General features: G+C 42.7%; 1 protein-coding gene across 1 annotated transcript in view; it reads left to right on the top strand.

Annotated features, from left to right (window-relative positions):
* ADAMTS18 (ADAM metallopeptidase with thrombospondin type 1 motif 18) overlaps positions 1 to 20,720 on the top strand; it is a 132,455-nt gene extending 111,735 nt beyond the window's left edge. Inside the window, exons 16-22 of the mRNA XM_006754470.2 lie at positions 4,017 to 4,158; positions 6,578 to 6,704; positions 9,763 to 9,967; positions 11,203 to 11,388; positions 13,385 to 13,597; positions 16,521 to 16,668; positions 18,861 to 20,720. Of these exons, the coding sequence (XP_006754533.1) occupies positions 4,017 to 4,158; positions 6,578 to 6,704; positions 9,763 to 9,967; positions 11,203 to 11,388; positions 13,385 to 13,597; positions 16,521 to 16,668; positions 18,861 to 18,976 (1,137 nt within the window). The 3' untranslated portion in view covers positions 18,977 to 20,720. The remainder of the gene's footprint in view (positions 1 to 4,016; positions 4,159 to 6,577; positions 6,705 to 9,762; positions 9,968 to 11,202; positions 11,389 to 13,384; positions 13,598 to 16,520; positions 16,669 to 18,860) is intronic.
* Positions 20,721 to 21,106: the final 386 nt, after the last annotated feature.

Below are 21,106 nucleotides of genomic sequence, written 5' to 3'. Positions count from 1 at the left end.
GCTCGCAGTCTGGGAGCCCTCAGGGGATGTCCAACTGCTGGCAGTCGGACATCCTTAGCACTGCCGCAGAGGTGAGAGAGACTCCCACCACTGCTACTGCACTTGCCAGCCATGAGCCCGGCTTCTGGCTGAGTGGTGCCTCCCCTGTGGGAGCGCACTGACCACCAGGGGGCAACTCCTGCATTGAGCATCTGCCCCCTGGTGGTCAGTGTGTGTCACAGCAACCAGTTGTTCTGCCATTCGGTCGATTTGCATATTAGCCTTTTGTTATATAGGATAATATGGAATGGATTCGTTGCCTTCTTGCTATTCAATATTCTGTTTGCTACTATTCTTAATTGTTGCTCAATAATTTTACTTTTCGGAGGATCTTTACATATTTTTGTTTGAGCTATGAGGGAAGGCACATGGGAAACTCAATACAAGAGTTCATCCTATTGAGGTAAATAGAAATCCTCCAAGAAAACTTAAGTTCTCTTTTGTTGTTTTGTGGCTTTTTTGCTGAAATCGTCCACAGCATGCTTTACTAATTAAATGACAGCTACTAAGCTTCTTCAGTCATGTGATTCCTTTCCTCAATTTCACAGCAGCATTGGATTTTTCTTAGCAATTGTGTAATACCTTGTTTTTAATCTCTTAAGTACGGTATTATTTTTGTGTGGTCTGCCTCATTTCCTCCACTGGAGACTAGGTGTCTCCTCATCTAGAGAGGGCCATGACCATGAGAATCAGAAGAGGCGCTATAGCTCAGATCTGGGCAGCCACAGTGGCCTAGATAGACAAAGGGAAACATGGTCAGAGCGGAAATTTGTTGAAAGTAAAGCTATCACCTTTTCTGGATGGATTAGCTGTGGAGTATGAGAAAAACAGAGGAGATCAAGGTGCCACCAACTTTTCAGTTTGGCCTCAACAATTAGAAGGATCAGGTTGCCATTCTATGAGTTTGGGAAGAACAAGGAGGAAAGTCAAGAGTTCAGGGTTAGACGTTGATGCACCTTTTAAACATTCAGGAATAGATAAATGAGAGAAGCGGTCAAGAGGTTGAAGGTCACTTTGATATTGAATAGTTAGGAGATAAGGAGAATTCAACAAAGGAGACTGGTAATGAAGGTCAGTGAGTCAAGAGAAGAACTGAGAAAATAAAAGGGTTTCTTGTGGCAAAGGAAGGAGGAAGTGATCAACTATGTCCAGTACTGGCGATTGGGTGAGGAAGACGAGGCCTGTCACGTACTGAACATAACAAGGTGTTCTTAAAAGAGGAATTGCAGGGATGTGGTGGGAGGGACACCTGATAGAGAAGAATCAGGGACTAGTGAGAAAAGATACGGAGAGAGAGTAAAGGCAACTTGTGGAGAAATCTTTGCTATGAAGGGGGAAAATGGGACAAGAACTGGGGGATACATGAAGATAACTTTTTGCTTAATATGAGAGATACATTAGCATATTTAGATTCAATATGGGAATGATCCAATTGACTGGGAAATTTAAGGCTCAAGAAAGAGTGGGCAACTATAGTAGTGTGTCCTTAAACAGGTGAGGGACAACCTGGACTAAGACCAGAGTCAGGACAGGGCATCCTGGGTACAGGGGAGTGTGGGGGTACAGGAACAGAATTAGGTTTGACAGAGATTGTCTAAATCCTTTTGTCTGTAAGAAGGTAATTTTGATAATTTTTTTCCTGGAGATCTGGGGAAACCTGACATCTTGGTTGGTTTTGCTTGTTCAATAGTGATGACACTTTGATCTTCACAGTCTAATTTTTTTTTTTAAATGCATCGTGCTCTTCACAAGAACATTTAAAAATGTTTTATAGTAAAACCACATGCCATGCATGGCTTAAGTTCTACAATCTGTCTGTAAGATGAAAGTAGAATATATTTTAATTCCCTTTGAAAAGTTGTTAAACCACTGTTAAATCACCAGAATATAAGTCCTTGAAATCCCCAAAGCAAGAACCAATGTTTAATTTTCTTTGCATTCCCAACACTCTCCCCTGTGGCAGTAGGAGTCAGAAGCTAGTTTGAATGGGGGGAATGGGTGGTCTTAGGAAGAGGAGAAAAGTGAGTGGATTTCTTTATCACACTTACACTTGAATATACCCTCCACACATGCATGTGTGATGCCATGCCACTGCTGTAATACCATCCCGCCTCGTGAGTCTTAGCTCCCTGTAACTCTTATGCAGTCCCTGTGTTTTCCTTTCACCATTGATTTGATAAAAGTGAATTGTGTATAGAAAATATAAAAAAGTGCCAAATCCCACTTTGGGATGGGCAGAGTTAAACCCATGGATGCATATGGGCTTTATGCATTTGAGATCCTATGTTCATTGAAGGAGAAATTTGAGTTGAGAAATCAGTGACCATCAAGAGGATCTTCTGAGTGTAAAACTTCTCTCACAATTCTAGTTTGATTGTGGGGAAAAAAACACACGTAAGTGTCTGTGTACTTCATAGCACATGAAGACATTTACAGAAACACTGCAACAATGTCAAATAAGGAAAGCACGCTATGTGTTCAAAGTGTGTGAAATGTTATAACACAATTGAATACACATGATTCCAAGAACCGTTGTATGATTTAGCTGCAAAAATAAGAAAAGCAAAGAGGAAAAGGTCCTCAGAACTAAAAATCGCTTAGGACCTCGACTTTAAGAAGGTTTTCATTGGTGACTAATATAATTTGGCAGTTGTCTATTTTAATGGTCCTACCTGTTTGCTACTTTTGGTTTGGGTTTTGGATGGGGGTGAGAGGAACAAAGACCCATCTATTAACATTTTAGTTCCTTCTGAGAGGCACCAAGATTCGTTTTGTTGTGCAACACAGTATGCCCACACCATGGAATCTCCCGTGTAAGCCATTATATTCCTGGATCCACTTACGCTAATAGTGAAGTGGAAACCATTTTTGCAGCATCCTGAGGAGTGGTCTGGTTTAATGGAGGTCCCTGAACAGCCGCCACCCGCCCAACTTTAATCGAGGTGGGATCCCACCAGACAGCGATAGAGCCAGAGGTTTCTATATTTAACTGGAAATCTGCTTTGCTTCTTGGGCACGAATGCCCAGTTCTGGTGGTAAAGAATTTTCCACAAGACTCATGGGGCAGAGACAAGCAGCTATTTATATTCATGCTTCAAGTTTGAAAGAAGAGAAGAGAGGAATAGTGAAGAAAAGAGAGAATCAGGAAGGGAGGCAAATATTTGCCCACGCCCAAAACAAGGTGACATTTTGCAGTACTGAGATGCATTTTATTGGAGGTCCCAAGTTGTTCTGTTTTAAGGTCATTCACTAGTCACCTATGTGACTTGCACAGGGTCTTAATAATTTTTTGTTTTGGTGGGGGGTTTTTTCAGTGAAAAAATAGCTACATTATAAAGTGGTTAGAGGAATGTTTTGAGATAATGCATAGAAAAAATTCAGCAGGGTGCCTGGTGCATAGAATGTGCCAGTAAATTATTGCTTTTATTTTAGCATCTTATAGGATCAGATTTAGCCTAAGTCTCTGCCCTTTTAAGGTTAAGTACTTTTTTAACATATTATTTATATTATTTCTATTTATATTTATATTTATATAAAATCAATCCCTACTTCTGATGATATTCCTTTTTATCTTATCTGTTGCTCATCCTGGTACACAGTTAACAGACACATTCTCTTTGGTTAAGACCTCATAACTTTCTTTCCTTCAATATAATGTAAAACATTCTTTGTTTTATTAATGCAGTTGTTTTTATTAAATATATACCTAGAGTTGAGGGTTGTGGGCTTATGGCAAATGCCAAGTCAAGTTTCTCTATGTAACATTTATCTTAATCACAGTTTTGTTGCTATGGCGTACACATTTTTAAGTGGCATGGGAAAACTTGAAAGCAACATACACCATACTTGGGAACAATGATGTGAACCAACTTTAAGGTCAAAATGTCATACAAATATCTTCACCATGTTCAGCGAGCTCTCAGGAATTCCAGGGCCTGACCTGCGTCTTGATCTCTGATTTGTCTTACGCTGTCCAGATTCTGATGCAAGGCAAAAACCCGGGCATAGCTTGGAAGTACGCGCTCCCCAAGGCCACCAATGGGACTCAGCCCGCTGGGAAGAGACACGCCCATGCCTGGAGCACCCTGCAGACCCCGTGCTCCGCCTCCTGCGGTGGAGGTAAGGCGGCTTCTTATGCCACCTTCCAAGTCTCTTCTTAAAACAGGTCCTTCCATGCCAGGCCTCTTCAAATTGTGTTGTTTGAATAATCAACAAAATAAGTGTCTTTTATGGGAACCATCGCTGTAAGAAGCAAATACCATTGCACTGAGGATTTTCCTATGTAGAGAGGAAACAATTCTCACAAAACTCGTCAGCCACAACCCAAACTCAGAAGTTATACATCAGAAATGTATAGACGGAAAGAAAAAAGAAATCTATCCATTTATAAGAATATCTACACATGTATCTGTATATTTTTTAAATTTTTCGGCTTACAGTTTAGTTTCTCCCTGCCCTGACTTTTCTGTTGTAGAAGGTGGGTCATGACAAGTGAGAACCCAGCTAGGCAGATGGAGAGGCCCTGCAGTGTGGGCACTGCCATCCCCTCGGGGGTCGGCAGTCTCATCAGGGAGGGTTAGCTCTGAGAAACACCTTTGCGAGGGAGGCAGTGCAGTAGTGATCCCCTCAGCAAGTAGAAGGCTGGACTTTTATTGAGATCCAAAAACCTCATATATTTTCGTTTGTTCGTTAATCTTAGTCACACTAGGAAAAAGGAATGGAAAGTCCATAAGTAGGTCCGTGAAACCGAGGCAGGAAGGTGGGTCACTCACTTCCTCCTGTTCAGAGCACCTGGTGGCAGTGGGTCGCCTAACTCTTCCCTCCCCCTTAGCAGAGAGGGGCGTCTTGGAACCACAGACTGAGCAGAAACATAGAAAATGAAGAAATTATCATGTCTGTAAGGCCTGTTCTTCAGGTGCTCATGCTAATTAACAAAATAGGAGGAAATACTTCTTTTTTAAAAATATCAAATCACCCAAAGATAATGTTTTTGTTAATGAACATTTTAAAGGCAATATGTGATAAAGAAGAAAAATAATTTTCCCATAATCCCTTAATCATCAATAGCCAATGTTAAATATTTTGCTCTGTATCATTCAGTTTTTATTATGCAAACATAAAAATATGTGTGTTTGACCTCCTCAGACATATGCCATCTGTGTCATTTTGTTTATTTTTAAAGAACAGAAACCATGCTAATAGACCAGCGATTTTCAACCTTTTTCATCTCATGGCACACATAAACTAATTACTAAAATACTGTGGCAAAAAAAAAATAGGTATAATTTTGATTCATTCACACTGGATGGCTATTGTGTTGGCTGCTGTCATTTTCTTATTTGACAATTTAAGGAAAAGGAGGTCAGTGCCCTGACGAAATAGTCAGGTATTGCATGTTTTTAAAATTCTTGCAGAACACTGGTTGAAAGTCGCTGCTGTAGACATAGCTTTTACCCTTTTTTACTTAGTTTTGGAGCATGAGCAGTTTTTCACACATCAAATGTTCTTTGAGATTATTTGCAGTCACTTCCTGGTATTGCAGAGAGAGCGCAGTTCCTTGGGAAGCACAGAGATCCGATCCATTTTCCATTTCCAGGGAATGAATGCAGCCAAGGGGAGGATGCTGGAGAAGTGCATTCTGGGGTTCCCCCTTGCCTTGATCTAGCCACCCCTTCAGGTGACTCGCAGGCATGTTGTGCCCAAGGCATATGAGAAGAAGCTTTCAAATGAGTAAGATCTCCAGAAGTAAACACTTAACTTTAGGGAATCCCAGTGTGGTTAAGTGCCACCTCAGGCAAATCTACTTCAACCTAATGGTAATAGCCGGGTGACTTTTCAGGGCTCCTCCGATTCGTTTGAAGGGAAAGCACTATATACATAGGAACAAACAATTCAAAGAGGAGGCAGAATTCCTATTTGGGGAGCTGACAGATACAGCTTTTCACAGAATGTACACCTCTGATGAGAAGCCCTGAAGTGAGCATGGCAAGCCAGGTGTAGGATGGCACTGAAACAAACAAAAAAATCAGAATCCTAGCTGGCAGGTGCAAATACACACACATCCAGGGGGCTGCATTTTTGTTTATATATGCATCACACGCGTATGGAAGTAGAAGGCGCTTCCTGGAAAAGTAGAATCTTAGAGTTTCCACGCATAGCCCGCCAATGGCTTTTCATTGAGGAGCATTTCCATTTGATGTGTGCAGGGAGAGTTACAGTTGGCGGGATATTTCCCTTACAACCGCCCTATTTTCAAGGGGCTGTATGTATCACTGTGTGGTTCTAGAACCCACAGCCGTCTTGAAAGTGAAGAAGCTACACGTTAACATGATTGAGATGTAAAGACTATTATTTTGCGGGGGAAATGGGATTCAAATTAGTTGCAGATTTCATCAAAAGAAGCGGTCTTACCCAATATATGGATTCTGTATCCTAAATGCAGTGTATCAGAACCCCGGTAAATCAGAAGCTACATTTGGAAACGAAATTGAATTGGTTATCTGTAATTTTTACTATGTATCTTTTGATGTCTTGTTAGGTTACATAAGTGTAAAGGCCATTTGCTTACGAGATCAAAACACTCAAGTCAATTCCTCATTCTGCAATGCAAGGACCAAGCCAGCAACTGAACCCAAAGTATGCAATGCGTTCTCCTGCCCTGCCTAGTAAGTCATCTGGAAATGTCTTTCTGGTGATATTAGTTCTTTATATGCCTTTGGTGTTGGTGTGAGATCATTAAAGCCACATCAATGTTCTGATCAAAAGTAATGGTATGATAGATAGATGATAGATAGATAGATAATAGATAGATAGATGATAGATAGAATGCCCCAAAAAGTAATAGAAGAAAGAAGGTAGTTGAGGTTAAAATATAAAACTTGAAAAACACAAATTGGCTTTAGACATTCCTTTAACTCTGTCTTTGCAAACCTAACCTTGGGCTATAAAGGTGGTGGTGGTGGTTTTGTTTTAACCTGTACATACAGACTCCTCTTCTCTGCACTAAACCAAACAGATATTTAAATAACCCAGATTCCTACATTAGTTAAGGTCACATGTGGTTGTGTGCTTAACTTTTATATAGTTGTCTAAGAATTTGGAAAGCAGACCATGAAACCCCAAATGCAAATTACACAGTAGCAAGACACAAAATAAAAAGGGGTAAGAGGCCAAGTGGTAATCCCCTTCTGATGGTGGTAACCTATGGGCAGCTCGGTGGGTTTGTTTTTGGATGGAGTTTAGCCACACTATTGTTTGAGCAATAATTTTAAGTAATCTTCCCAGCCAAATGGAGTCTTTTCTTGTGTGATTTATCTTCTGCCAAATGTATTTATATAGAATTGACAGAGTTTCTTCCAAAGCAAGGTTGTGTTCACTAATGTTTCAGATCATCTTAATAAGTAGTGTTTGCTTTGTGGTAATGCTGTGAGTTTATACAATCTTTTTATACACATTCTGTCATCATCGCTTGGGGCTGCAGCTATCTACCAATCTCATATGCCCAATAGTCAGTTTTTCTCTTAGAATCTGGAACCAGCTGTATCCTAAACACAAAAAAGAGGAAGAAACTTGGGGGGCTTTTATGGATTTTCCACTTTTGCTAAGAAATATCTGGTTCTAAGAAATATGTGACTACCAGACAGTGTTATTGACCCTCATGGAGTAACCTCTCCTTTAGGTGGTGGGTGTGTGTGTGTGCATGCATAGGAATTGCAAGCTGATGTTTCCTATTTTAAGCCGCCTTCCCATCATTGGTTATCTCAGCCAGCCAAAGAAAGGGACTCCATTTACATATACATCCATGAAAAGAGAGAGCCTGCCCTAGCTCCTGTCCGACTCCTAAGCCTCCCCTGATGGCTCCATGTGGAAATGATACTCTACAGTAGCGGGTTTACTGGCTATTTACAACTAGAAAAGCGCCTCACAATGACTGCCGGGGTGGAGCGGAGAAAGGGGCAGGATCTTTTGTTGCCTTTTCTTCTTCACCCTATTATTTCTCATTATTTTTTGTTCTAATAATGGGGACTCTCAAGGACTATTCTTCACTAGGGATCTACTAGAAATAAAGTTTAGACTCAGACTATTAGAGCTAGAAGAAGAAAGGAATTAACCTGTGCTAGCGCCCTTATTTCCACATGGAGCAATCATGTCATGTGTACTTTTTGTATGCCAGCTCTGAGCTGAGAACTGGGGTGTGGAAATGAGTAACTTGAAGCTCTTGCCATTAATAAACCCTCAGCCAAATGGAAGAGATGGAAGTGTAAAGAAGTAATTGAGATGCAGTAAGATACATGTATAGAAACAAGTTTACATAAAAAGGCAGTAGGGGACACATGGAGGTTGTAGGGGTCTGGGCTCCGTGGTTGGGGTTGATAGGGAAGGAGGGTAGGTGAGAAGCCTGCGGCCCCAATGTGGAGGATCACGCATGTCACGCAAAGCATCTGTGTTATGCTTCATCTAATACTTTTACAAAACCATCTTTGCCACATAAAGGAGAGAGAATTTAATTTGGTAGACAATAAAATGCCATCTTGATAGACAACTTTTGAAGCAACTAATAGCAAAATATGTTTTCTTTACATCTTATACAAATAATTGTGCAAACATAAATTACTTGATACAATCTTTCTTTAACTAAGATAGTATGGACTATCTAATGTTCTAGAATGCATATAACCCTAGAATCCATGTGCTAAATTCCCTGGCCAAAAGGTCTTTAATTTCGCATGTCAGGCTTGTGGGGGAAACCAAAGAAAAAATTTATAGGACTAGGAAAGGCGAGAGAAATGCAAAGATATAACAACAGATGTGTGACGTTGTATTTCTTAAAATGATACCTAGAACCTTGGTAGAATAAGCCGAGTTTTAGACGTTGCTGCCGGGATTCAAATGTAGGTATTAAAATCATATCTGCTAGATCTTTTTTTATGCTCGGCCTTCAAATCATAGAATTTCAATTCGTCAAAAGTAGCTGTTGAAAAGTATTACTAGTTTCTGTTGATTACTCTTTAATATAAACCAAGTCTCAGACCACTGTGAAAAAGCTGGCCCGGTAATTTTTAAATAAAGATCAAGGTTCTGTCCCTAACCCATCAGTAAATTTTAAGACTAATCAGAAAAGTAGCTGGGGGACTTGCCTGCTTAGAAATTTCCTCTGTAAGAACTTCTCGGAATGTACCCCTGTCTCCTGCATGTGCACATGTGTACACACACACACACGCACACAACCTCTCATTGATCCCTCTTCCATTACTCTCATTATTGTAGTTTATGTGTTAACGAATAGCATGGCAATTATCAGAAAGTATGGTCGGCATCTGTTCACATGTCTGCCTCTTCACTGAGTTGTAGGCTCCTTAATGGAAAGAACATTCCTTTTTCCAACCCTCATGCCTAGGAGAGTCCCTGGCACAAAGTTAAGATCCCAAGAAATTTGGCTGAATGAGTGGGTTGCTCAGATTTCCAAATGGCACACGTTTCTTCCCCTGCAGAGGGCAGGACTGTGTTTTTCCCCACGACTTTGTGGTGACTAAGTGACTCCCTATAACTGGACCGTGAGCACGGGCTTCAAAATCTGCGCAAGAATTAGTATGCATGGCCGTCATCGGTTCTAACATTGCCCTAAGGCTTTCATCAGGTGGTTAATCTTTCATAGGAACTGCTTTGAAAGTGGTGAGCCAAAGTCTCAGCTTCATTGGAAGTAATTTTGCTTTTCACTGGCAGTTGGAAGCCAGGCGACTGGAGCGTGTGCAGCAAGCCATGTGCGGGGGGCCAGCAGAGCCGGAAAATCCAGTGTGTGCAGAAGAAGCCCTTCCAGAAGGAGGCGGCGGTGGTGCACTCCCTCTGCCCAGTGAGCACACCCACTCAGGTCCAGGTCTGCAACAGCCATGCCTGCCCCCCCGAGTGGAGCCCCGGGCCCTGGTCTCAGGTAACGGGGTCAGACTTAGAGCCGTTGGTCTTGTTCCCCATGAAAAACGAAGGGGACAAAAACATAGGTGGTGCCTTTGCTGCCCAAGAGACTCTCGGGTGTTTACACGTTCAAGAGAACCACACTGACTTAATGCAACGGGGCATCTTCATTAATGTTTTCAGTGATTTTTTTATGCAACTTGCAGTTTGGGACCCTTAGACATCCAGAAATTAGAGGACGTTTAGGCTAGACTAGTGAGCACAGCTAGACAGGATTCGAGTGTCAGAGGAATGGCCGGTGAATCTGGCTACTGAATTCCCCGAAGCAAATGGGAAAGACAAATACAGAGAGAGCGGCCTAAAGGGATATCTAACTTTTGCCTCAGTGGCCTACAGAGTGGAGTTGCGGCTAACATTTGCTATTGTCACAAATTCCCAGTGAGAGATACAAGGTTATAACGTTGGAGGAAGCATAGAACTACCTGTCATCCACACAGAGGTTCTCAACTGGGGCCCTGATGTTAATAACAGGAGACATTTTCTATTGTCACAATGGGGAGGGGGCATGGGTGAGATACACATCCTACAGTGAGTGGGCGGGGCAGCTCTTCAAATGGTGCTGAAGGCGGGGAACTCTGCTCTGTAACAGCCCAGCCTCTGCTAAACCACAGCTGGCAAGACAGTTTTAGGCAATAATAAAAACAATCCAGGAGTTTTCTTGCCTGAACTCGGAAGCCAGGGAGCAGCCCACATTCCTGCCATGCGCTTTCTTAGGACACACATATCGTGGAGGGTGTTGATTTCGGATCAAGTTTAACAGTACACTACCCTGTCCCCAACAGAGGTCAGAATGAGGGTTTGTGTATTTAATGAGAAGACATGATGGAAAATGTTTTCTAATCTTGGGAGTATATCTCTTAGGGGGAGAATGTGTGAGCATGCGTAGATGTACTTTTAAAATGAGGGTATATGTTCATCTATCGCTTAGGGCAATTCTAAGTAGTATGTGGTGCTGTCTGGTCTCTCTCTCTGCAGTTAGTAGTTATTTACAAAAGGAGAATTCAGAGGGCTGTTTCAGCGCAGTGTGTAGGGTGGGCATGGATAAAGGACATGGAGTTCGCCCCAAATTTCACACGGAAATATTTTGGGAGAGTATTTTATTTCTCTTTCCTGACTACTAAAACCAACTATGTCTGAGAACTTGAAAGTCATTTGAAACCAGCATGCCAACAGCATTTTTCTTTTCACCTCAAGTGTTCCAAGACCTGTGGGCGCGGGGTGAGGAAGCGGACAGTGCTGTGCAAAAGTGCCTCCAGGGCCGAGGGCCTCCCCGAGAGCCTGTGCGCCGGCGTCCCCAGACCAGAGTCGCAGGAGGGCTGTGTCCTGGGGCGATGCCCCAAAAACACCCGGCTACAGTGGGCCGTCTCCTCGTGGAGCGAGGTAGGACTTTCTGTCACTGCTGCGTCTGGGTTTGGTTTGTTTTAATGCTCAGCGTATCCACCAGCATCTGGATGCTCAAAGCTTCTTTCTGTTCAACACACATATACCAGGTACCTTCTGATTATTCATTCTTCCCATCTGATTTCTTCATCAGATGTTGCTAAAGCACCCATCATGGTGTTGGGGCAGTTGAGGTTCAAAACCCCATAAAGTGTTGGAATGGAAACATGGCAACACTGGGGATGCAAAGTGCTGTGACAGGTTTTTTAACAAAAGCATGGATGGAGTGTTTGTGTGAACTAATATAAATTCAAAGTAAACATCATTACATAAAAGGGTACAGTCTTTTTTTTTTTTTTTTTAGTTTTATTCATTTCAAACGGGCCGGATCCGGCCCGCGGGCCGTCGTTTGCCCACGGCTGGCCTAGCTCCACTCAGCCCCACATCAGGAGGAATCCTCGTCAGAAGAGAGTTTGCAGGGAGTGTGAGCCTGAAAGATGGGCAGGAATCAGGAGGGCGGGGGAGGAGGCTGCTCTACGCAGAGCGCTTCCCAGAACACACTTGGTAAGGATGGAGCCGTGTTTGCTGGAGCTGCAGACATCGGGGAACAGACTGAAAATCTACCCTTTAAACATTGGGGGCCAATTAACATGTTAAAGAAGAAGAACAAGCAAGTTTTTGTTTCAGAGAGAAGGGGAATCTATGCAAATGGGCAGAGGCCAGAGAGGCGCTTGCATGGGCATCAGCGTAATAAAGACAAAAGGGGAACGTGTTTCAGGGAGAGAGAGGTGGTACCTTTGAGAGTTCCTAGAGAGGCCACTGGTCCCTTCAGGAGTATGTGGGCAAGACGAAGATGCCTCCCCGGCTTGGGCACCTCAGTGGAGCTCACAGACACAGGAATCCTGAGGGAAGGAGCCAAGCCAGACACAGTTTGCCTAGGACAGTGGTTGGCAAACGGTGGCTCAGCAAACCGCGGCTCTTTGGCCCCTTGAGTGTGGCTCTTCCACAAAATACCGACTTCTGCGCATGGGCCACGAAATTTCAATCGCACTGTACGTGCGCGCCCACACATGGTATTTTGTGGAAGAGCCACACTGAAGGGGCCAAAGAGCCGCAAGTGGCTCGTGAGCCGCGGTTTGCCGACCACGGGCCTAGGAGACAGGTGTCTGCTCACAGTTCAGTCTGGTGAGGTCCAATACAGGAGGGGTTTCTAAGGCAACAGCTCCGGCTCTTGTCCATCAATGCCCTTCTACTCCGCCTCAAGGATAAGTATAGAGCAGTGTGTCCATCTCTCCTTTCCTCACTCATTTTCTTTGAGAAACATTAAAACGCTAATTCCATGCTTGGGCTCGCCCCTCCCTCTCAGAGCTGTTGTATGAGCTCAGTGCCATCCTTTATTTGACTGGTACACTGATGCCAGTGCTTACTTATTCAGTTCATCAAGGCCCTACACTTTATCCCGTAGTACTTGAAACACAAACACGTTTTCTCACACTGATTTCATCAGTCTCCATCCTTCTCTCTTTTTCCTGCGGCAGACATCATCAGGTTATATCTCGGCCGCGAGGGGCAGGGTAAAAAGATAGGGTTGTTCTTCCCCTCGGGAGCTTCCAACTCTCATCTTTGTGCCCAACCTCCTTGCCACAGACTCCCGAATCCTTAGGCCTCAGGTAGACCTGGACAGCCAAACGAACACCAGCCAGAGACCCTGACTCCATCCCCTGCCACCTCATCTTTGGACTCTGCCGCACTCACATCCGTAGGGCGATGCCTCATTTTGGTTTGTTGGTGCTGATGAGCCCTGTGACTGGTTTTCCCACCTGTAGCACGAGGGACTTGGTGCCATATCTGTGGGATCCTTGCGTGCGTGTGGCTGACCTGCCACCACCCAACCCCTCTAACTTCACGTGGATGGTACGTCCTCAGGCAGGGGCACATCTGCTCCTCAGACCTGATGAGAACTCTGCACGCTGATGCCTCCTTTCTTGGCTCCTAGTGCTCGGCGACCTGTGGGCTGGGGGTGAGGAAGAGGGAAATGAAGTGCAGCGAGAAGGCCTTCCAGGGGAAGCTGATAACTTTCCCAGAGCGAAGGTGCCGCAACATTAAGAAACCAAACCTGAATTTGGAGGAAGCCTGCGACCGAGGGGCCTGTCCAGTGCGTCCTGTGTACAATGTGGCAGCTGGATGGTATTCATCGCCATGGCAACAGGTGAGTGCCCCCAGATGTGCGAGGCTTGTATTTAAGTGAGATTCAAAAAGAGGAGGCAGTCCACCAAGGGCTGCTGGTAGAAACCTGTCCGCATGTCAGGAACAAAGGGCTTCACCACCTGTGTGGCCTGGGAAGGTTACGTAACCTGGGAGCCTCCGTTTTCACATCTAAAAAAAACAGAATAAGCCGAAACCGGTTTGGCTCAGTGGATAGAGCGTCGGCCTGCGGACTGAGGGGTCCCGGGTTCGATCCCGGTCAGGGGCATGTGCCTTGGTTGCGGGCACATCCCCAGTGGGGAGATGTGCAGGAGGCAGCCGGTCGATGTTTCTCTCTCATCGATGTTTCTAACTCTCTATCTCTCTCCTTTCCTCTCTGTAAAAACTCAATAAAATATATTAAAAAAAAAAAAAACGTTATAAAAAAAACAGAATAATATCTTGCAAGGTTTGATTTTTTTTTCCCACAAGTAAATAAGATCATATAAATCACTTAGTACCCGGCTGGTCACACAGTGCCAGCAGTTGCTATTAAATCCACCACTAGCGTCTTCTATATTCTAGAAACGCCCCTCACGGTCTTGACTCGTTTGGTTCTTGTGTCATGTTTCCAAATAATATAATAATAGCTAACGTTTGTCAAACCCCTGCTATTCACGATGCTAAATGCTTTACATGCATTTGCTATTTTCTCACTCTCACTGCATCCTTTCAATGGTCTTATTGTGGTTGCTGTTTTGTGGATGAGGCATTTAAAGCTCACAGGTGGACACTTCAGCCCTGGACCCCCAGCTCTTTTAGCTCAGCAGATGTCAGGGCCACCCTCTTTCTCGGAAGACTTCGATGAAGGTTTGGTGACTTTGGTTCTTTTTTCTTTTTTAAAAAATATATTTGTATTGATTTCAGAGAGGAAGGGAGAGAGAGAGGAACATTAATGATGAGAAGGAATCATTGATTGGCTGCCTCTTGCACACCCCCTACTGGGGATCAAGCCCACAACCCATGACCCTTCAGACCACAGGCCAACACTGTCCACTGAGAAGTCAGTATTTTGTGGAAGACCCACACTCAAGGGGCCAAAGAGCCACATGTGGCTCGCGAGCCACGGTTTGCTGAGCCGCAGCTTGCCGACCACTGATAGGGTGATCACTCTGGTAGGAGTAGGTGATGCAAAGTCTGAGAGAACACTGTGTTTTGGTCCTTGTGGTGCACAGCTCTTCAAAGAGCTTGTTGGCTAGAGAGGTGCTGCCCACACCTCATCATGAAACACGGAGTATGTCTGTGTATCTATGTTTATATACACATATTTGTGTGCATATATATTATATATACACATGTACATGTATGTATTCAGTTGACCCTTGAACAAGATGGGTTTGAATTGTGCAGGTCCACTTATACAAGGATTTTTTTTTCAATAAACACAAGTGTATTTTCTCTAGCTGACTTTATTGGAGTCTACAGTGTATCATACAAATAACACAAAGTATGTGTTAATCAACTATGTTATCGATGAGGCTTCTGGTCAACAGTTACCTATTTAAGAAATTAAGTTTTAAGGGAGTCCAAATTATATGCGGATTTTCAACTGCACAGATAGGTGGTACCCCTAACCCAAGTTGTTGAAGAGTCAACTGTGTATGTGTGTGTTTGGGAAGTAAAACATGGAGGAAATTAAATTAGCATGATTTTATATCTCTAATTGGCTAGGTGCGATACGTATGTGGTTACCTATGTACTAAATGCAATGCCTGTTGCTATGGATTGTTTTTATCATTATTTTACAGATTTGGAGATTGATTCTTATAAGATTATTTTAGTCAGTAAAGAACTGCCAGCCTAAAATATCTACTAGCTTTACTTCACAGGGAAGTTTGGCAACTGCTGATCTAAACCAGGAGTATGCAACCTTTTGGACCTCATGGACCATCAGTTGGCGACCACTGGTTTAGATGAAATAACGATCATACAACTATATTTGAATTTGGGGCTAATTACAAACTCATACTTTTTCCACCAGAACTTATTTTTCCTAAATACCAGTCTATAGCGTGATGACTGTCCAAGATAAAGTTTCACCTGTCTGCAATTTTAAAAAGCAGAAACAAAAAATAATTTAAAGGGATGTCTTTTTCCCTGATAATATTTTGTTAATTCTTTTGTTATGAAATATCTTATTTTGTTCAGACACATGAAAATTTTAGAATGCTAACAGTCCTTGTTAGACTTTCAAAAAAATAGATGACTAATTAGACCAGCCGTGGGCAAACTACGGCCCGTTTGAAATGAATAAAACAAAAAAAGACCATACCCTTTTATGTAATGATGTTTACTTTGAATTTATATTAGTTCACACAAACACTCCATCCATGCTTTTGTTCCGGCCCTCCGGTCCAGTTTAAGAACCCATTGTGGCCCTCGAGTCAAAAAGTTTGCCCACCCCTGGATTAGACAGTAACAGCACTGACTTCTGGGAAGCACCCTGTCTGCCATGCTAACCAGGAATCTGGCTGGGCACTCAGAGCATTTTTTTGCTGCCCTAGTTTCGAACCATTCCCTCCACGATTGCATCTGCAGAGATTATTTGGAATTCCTAAGCTACAGGGATTAATGGCCTAGATGTGTCTGTATTTGTTTCCACATTCTTACGGCAGCTTTTGGATTTCTGGAAGCTCTCTTCTTTATGAGTCACCTACCTGGAGACACACTGTTGTGTGAGATAGCATTAGCCTACGACCCTTCTAATCAGATCCACTGGCTCCCACGTTAGAAAGACTGTGGACCACAAGCGCACGTACCTGGCTCTGGACGATTTATCAGCAGGCACCTTGGTCATGTCATGAAGCCTGGAGACCCTTTCTTTGATGTCACTGACATTAAATGGATCGCATCCAGCTGAGTGTTTCTGATGCTTCCCTCTTCTGCAGTGCACGGTGACCTGTGGGGGAGGGGTCCAGACCCGATCCGTCCACTGTGTGCAGCAGGGCCGGCCTTCCTCAAGCTGTCTGCTCCGACAGAAACCTCCGGTGACACGTGCCTGTAATACGAACTTCTGCCCAGCTCCTGAAAAGAGAGGTAAAAAGGACCCCACACTCCAGTCAGCTTTACTGGTCTTCAGAGAATGCTTCAAAATGCCATCAGATCTGGTTGTGCAGCTTGTACATTCCACACCCCTAGGGGATGCCATTCACATCCAAGTCCATGTGAACAGCCCTCCTTGGAGGTGTACAAGGCACAAATCCAGGCAGTTCCCATTCAACACGATCTCATGTGCAGGAAGATTTTGTGCTATGATAAGGCTTGAGAGGCATTAATTCTTCGCAAGGGAGAAGTGGTAATCTTGCAAGTCCATTTTTTCTAAACTAAATTTTAATTGAGCAAACACATGAAAAAGTAAACGCCGTGTGCCAGAGATTGTATGATCAATGGTAATGCAAGAGTGAACAAGAATTCCCCTCAAGGAGCTCACATTTTAATTGAGGAGACAGTTACATTACAGTCCAGTACAGGGACTATGTATTGTCCTAGGATGACAGCTGACATGCACTTCATCTGAACTAAGAAAACACGTGTGCTGATGGGAAACCGTTCCTCACTCGTGCAATTGATTTCAAAGTGATCTGACGAACACCATGAGATATTTTTCAGCCTAACCAGATTTTCTTAGTCTCAGTCGTGTACCTGCTGAGTTTTCTCTCTATGTAATCATAGTTTTTTCCAAGACTCTCCAATCCCTTAGCCTCCATTTGCCAATTTGTGGTGAATCAGATTCAGGACGGTTACTCACCTCCCAGCTGAATCTACATTATTGCTTGCTTATCTGCTTCTGAGATAGCCTTAGCTCCAGCATCCCTTTCCCTTCCTCTGCTCCCTCCCCTGTCTTATCTGAGGCTTGGAGGCCAGAAAGCTAGTCCTGTAGCAGTTACTCAGAGCCAGATCCCCTCTAGGCAATGCCAGGATTCTACACACCTGCAGCCTTTCTCATCCGAAAGCTTATGCGGGAAAAGTACACACATTTTGAGCATGTGGCCATGTTTTCCACACCATCTCCTCCTTCCTTCACTATCAGTGATTTCAAATTTCCGCCCTCTAGTCAGACGGCTCCAGACGCAACCACACATGCAAAGATGGGGAGATTAGGAGAACCACATCCTGGGGCCTGTAGGCCAATGTAAGAACTACTGAGTGGCTGGGAGCTAAGGGGAGAGTTTGGGGCATAGGTTTTACATAAAATGGCTTACTTTTTTTAAAGGATCACTATAAGATGGGATGTGTGTTTAAAAGGGAATTTTTTTTAGGCAGAAGAACAAATTTAGGTAGTTCTGAATCACAGAAAGATGGGCTACAAATTGGGAGCTTTGTATGCTCTGACAAAAGGCCCAGTGGAGAGCCACTGAAGGGTGAATTCAGAAGGCACATGAGTTAGATACCTGTGGGCGGTGTGTGGGTTTGAGTTGCAGGTAAAGGCAAGTTAAGGCTTGCATAGAGGAGGGAAAACTATCCCAGCTGTGAATGAGACTATTTATGGAGGGTAGACCCTAAATATGTCTGAAGTCAAAACTCCTTGAGAATCCAGTAAAACGACCGAGTCCTAACTCCTCAAACATGTGTTTATGTTTACACGAAGAACATCTTACTTACAATTTCATGCACATTCTGTATCTTGTGAGATGCTTCTGGGTAAGAATTCCTGACGTACAGTGTCCTGCTTCTAATCGGTAATCATGGCTGTTCTACTTGAACAAAGACGTTAGAAAAGGCTGGTGTTGACTTATATCCATTTGGTTGCAGATTAAATAAATCTCAGAGCCAAATTTAGTATTGCAGCTGGGCCTCCATTAGGCTCCTGGTTCCCCAAAGTAACGCATGGACCAGCAGCATGTGTGTTAGAAATATGGGAATCCCAGCAGTCACCATAGACCTTCTGAATCAGAACCAATGGTTTCACAGGATCCTTAGGTGATTCTGCATGTGCTGTTCTAGATACTTCCCTGGGGTGTAAAATGATACCTCCCAGGTTATTTGGGGAGGATCAGATAATCTCTGGCTAGATATGACTTTTTTCTTAACATCCACTTTTCCCCCTCCGGTTTAAATTTTGTTAATGGTCATAGTCCCTTTTGATGTCTTAATGCCGCTCTTCTCACCCCACTATCCAAGTCCTAATGGACAAGAAGAAAAGCCACTCAGAAGCACAAGCAGGTAGATCTAAGGTCGTTAATCTGTGAGCCTTTTCCTAGCATGCTAACTATGTTTTCTCCTTTTAGAGGACCCATCCTGTGTAGATTTCTTCAACTGGTGTCATCTAGTTCCTCAACATGGTGTCTGCAACCACAAGTTTTATGGCAAACAGTGCTGTAAGTCATGCACAAGGAAGAGCTGATACCCTCCCCAGCACCTTAAGGCCGGGGCCTCACCTTTCAGGCTGAAGACTCAGCACCTCACGGGTGGTTGGCAGTGTTGAGGGGCCAGCTCTGAAGAATAGCCCGGCTTCTTTCTCACTTCCCCAAAGCACGTGGTACTCTGAAGCCCTTGAAAATGGGAAGCGATGACAAATCTGACTCACGAAGAAACCACGTTGATTTGCACTGTTCATTGAAAGAAGTGATGAACCACACTGAGATACGTCAATGTGAGAGCCTGGTCAACTTTGGGACACAACCCCCTTTGAATTTAAAAGGGTTCCATGGCAAAGACATCTGTTTTTGAAAGGTCTTTCAAGACTTCAGGTCACAGACTGAGAGTTGGAGGAATCAAGCATGGACGGAACGTTTACTCGGAGCTCACAGTGTGACTGAAACTGTGGACACCCCCCAACCAGGAGTTACACGGAAAGCCAAATGGTGCTCACGACAGTGCTTGCTGCTGGACTGGCAAGCTTCATGTATGTTTATTTAGTGTGAGTGTGTTGTTTTTACGGTTTTGTTTAAAGTATATTCTGCTTTAGAGAGTCTTCAAGGCTAAAATTCACAACTTGAAAAGTATTCCAAGGAATATTCAAAAACACAGGGCAGCATGGACTATTTAAGATCTCCATTTAATTAAAATGCACACTCTGAAGAAAAATAGAAAGAGCTCATAAGAAAGGTAAATATCGATGCCCTACACGTTATATCAACCTCGTAACTTTTGGTGCTAGACAGGATCCTCGAGTCTGCTCTTTGGGAATCCGAATTGGTGAAATGTTCTTTTCTGGTAAAAATCTAGGAGGAGTTAAATAGCAGTTTGTTGAAGGAGAGGAGACCATTATTTGTAATGCTCCCTACTTATTATCAGAGCTGCTTGGAAAATTAAAGGCCACTTGTGGTTTTTGCCTACCAACTGACATGTTTAAATCTGCCCTAGGATTTAGTTAACAAGAAAAAAAAGTCATAGTGGCAATAGAAAAATCCATCTGTCTTCCTGCTACGTTAATATTAATAAATCATACTATGACAAAACTATTCAATGAATAAGTATTTTACAATCTTTCAGATGATATTTTCAGTCTTCAAAAGCCAGCTGTTGGTTGGCACTAATGAGTTTTAAATCGTTCTCAATTGCAAAAACACCATACTATTTTGCCAAAACCAAAGTAACTTACAAGACTGGGTCCTTCTGTAATTTTTTGAGATGTGGTTATAAAAGACGTATTTATATAATTCTACTCCATTCCTCAGTATTTTTGATGAATGTAACCCAACTACTTTTAAAAAGTCTCAATTCAAACAGGGATCTGCCAGCTCAGCACAACCAGCTAGACAGTGGTTTATAAATTTAGATCATCCTTTGTTCCCATTCTAATTAAAATCATGCATTCTCGAATCTCAGAGAGATGATTAGATATTTTCTCAACTCCCTGGGCCTAGAATAGTGGTCATTTTATCATAAAAAAAATAGTTCTACATCACCACCCTCTGAAAATTACAAGTTATCTGTTTTTTATATAATTATCATTTTATTTTATGGAAAAATTAATTTATTAATTAATAGCCTATTGTTGTGTTCTCACTTGCTTCTCTGAGTGATATTAATTCTGAGGAAAAGTGTTGACTAAAACCATGGGTTATAGAGAAAAGTCAAAATATATGTGTAATATTTAATTATTTTATAAGTTTTATAATAAAGTGTTCTGTTTATCTTTGAAACTTGTTAAGTTTTTGAATAAATTAGTGAGAAGTCAGTTATTTCCAAGGTAATTTAACTGTATAAATGTTCATTTTTCAATGAAAAGTTGAGAAATTTTTAGGGGGGGAAGATAAGATATTCATTAACAACTTTTCCTGTTTGTGTATTAGAAAATTAGAAACTGTCAAACAGTGGAATTAAATAGATTACATATTTACCACCTTAGGAATATACTAAATTTTTTTCTATCGTAACAGTCATGCAAACATTTATGGAAATCATCCAAGTTAGTTAGCTAAACCTATAAATGTAGTTGGTTTTCTTTTTTTTTTCCTAGTTGAAAGTCATTCTGATAAGATTGTTTTGCAATGAGAAAGAGAAAAGGGAGGAAGAAAAAAAAACTAAG

The sequence above is a fragment of the Myotis davidii genome, unplaced genomic scaffold, assembly GCF_000327345.1.
Source record: "Myotis davidii unplaced genomic scaffold, ASM32734v1 scaffold391, whole genome shotgun sequence".
Taxonomy (NCBI): domain Eukaryota; kingdom Metazoa; phylum Chordata; class Mammalia; order Chiroptera; family Vespertilionidae; genus Myotis; species Myotis davidii.
This window is presented reverse-complemented; position numbering and strand designations above follow the sequence as displayed.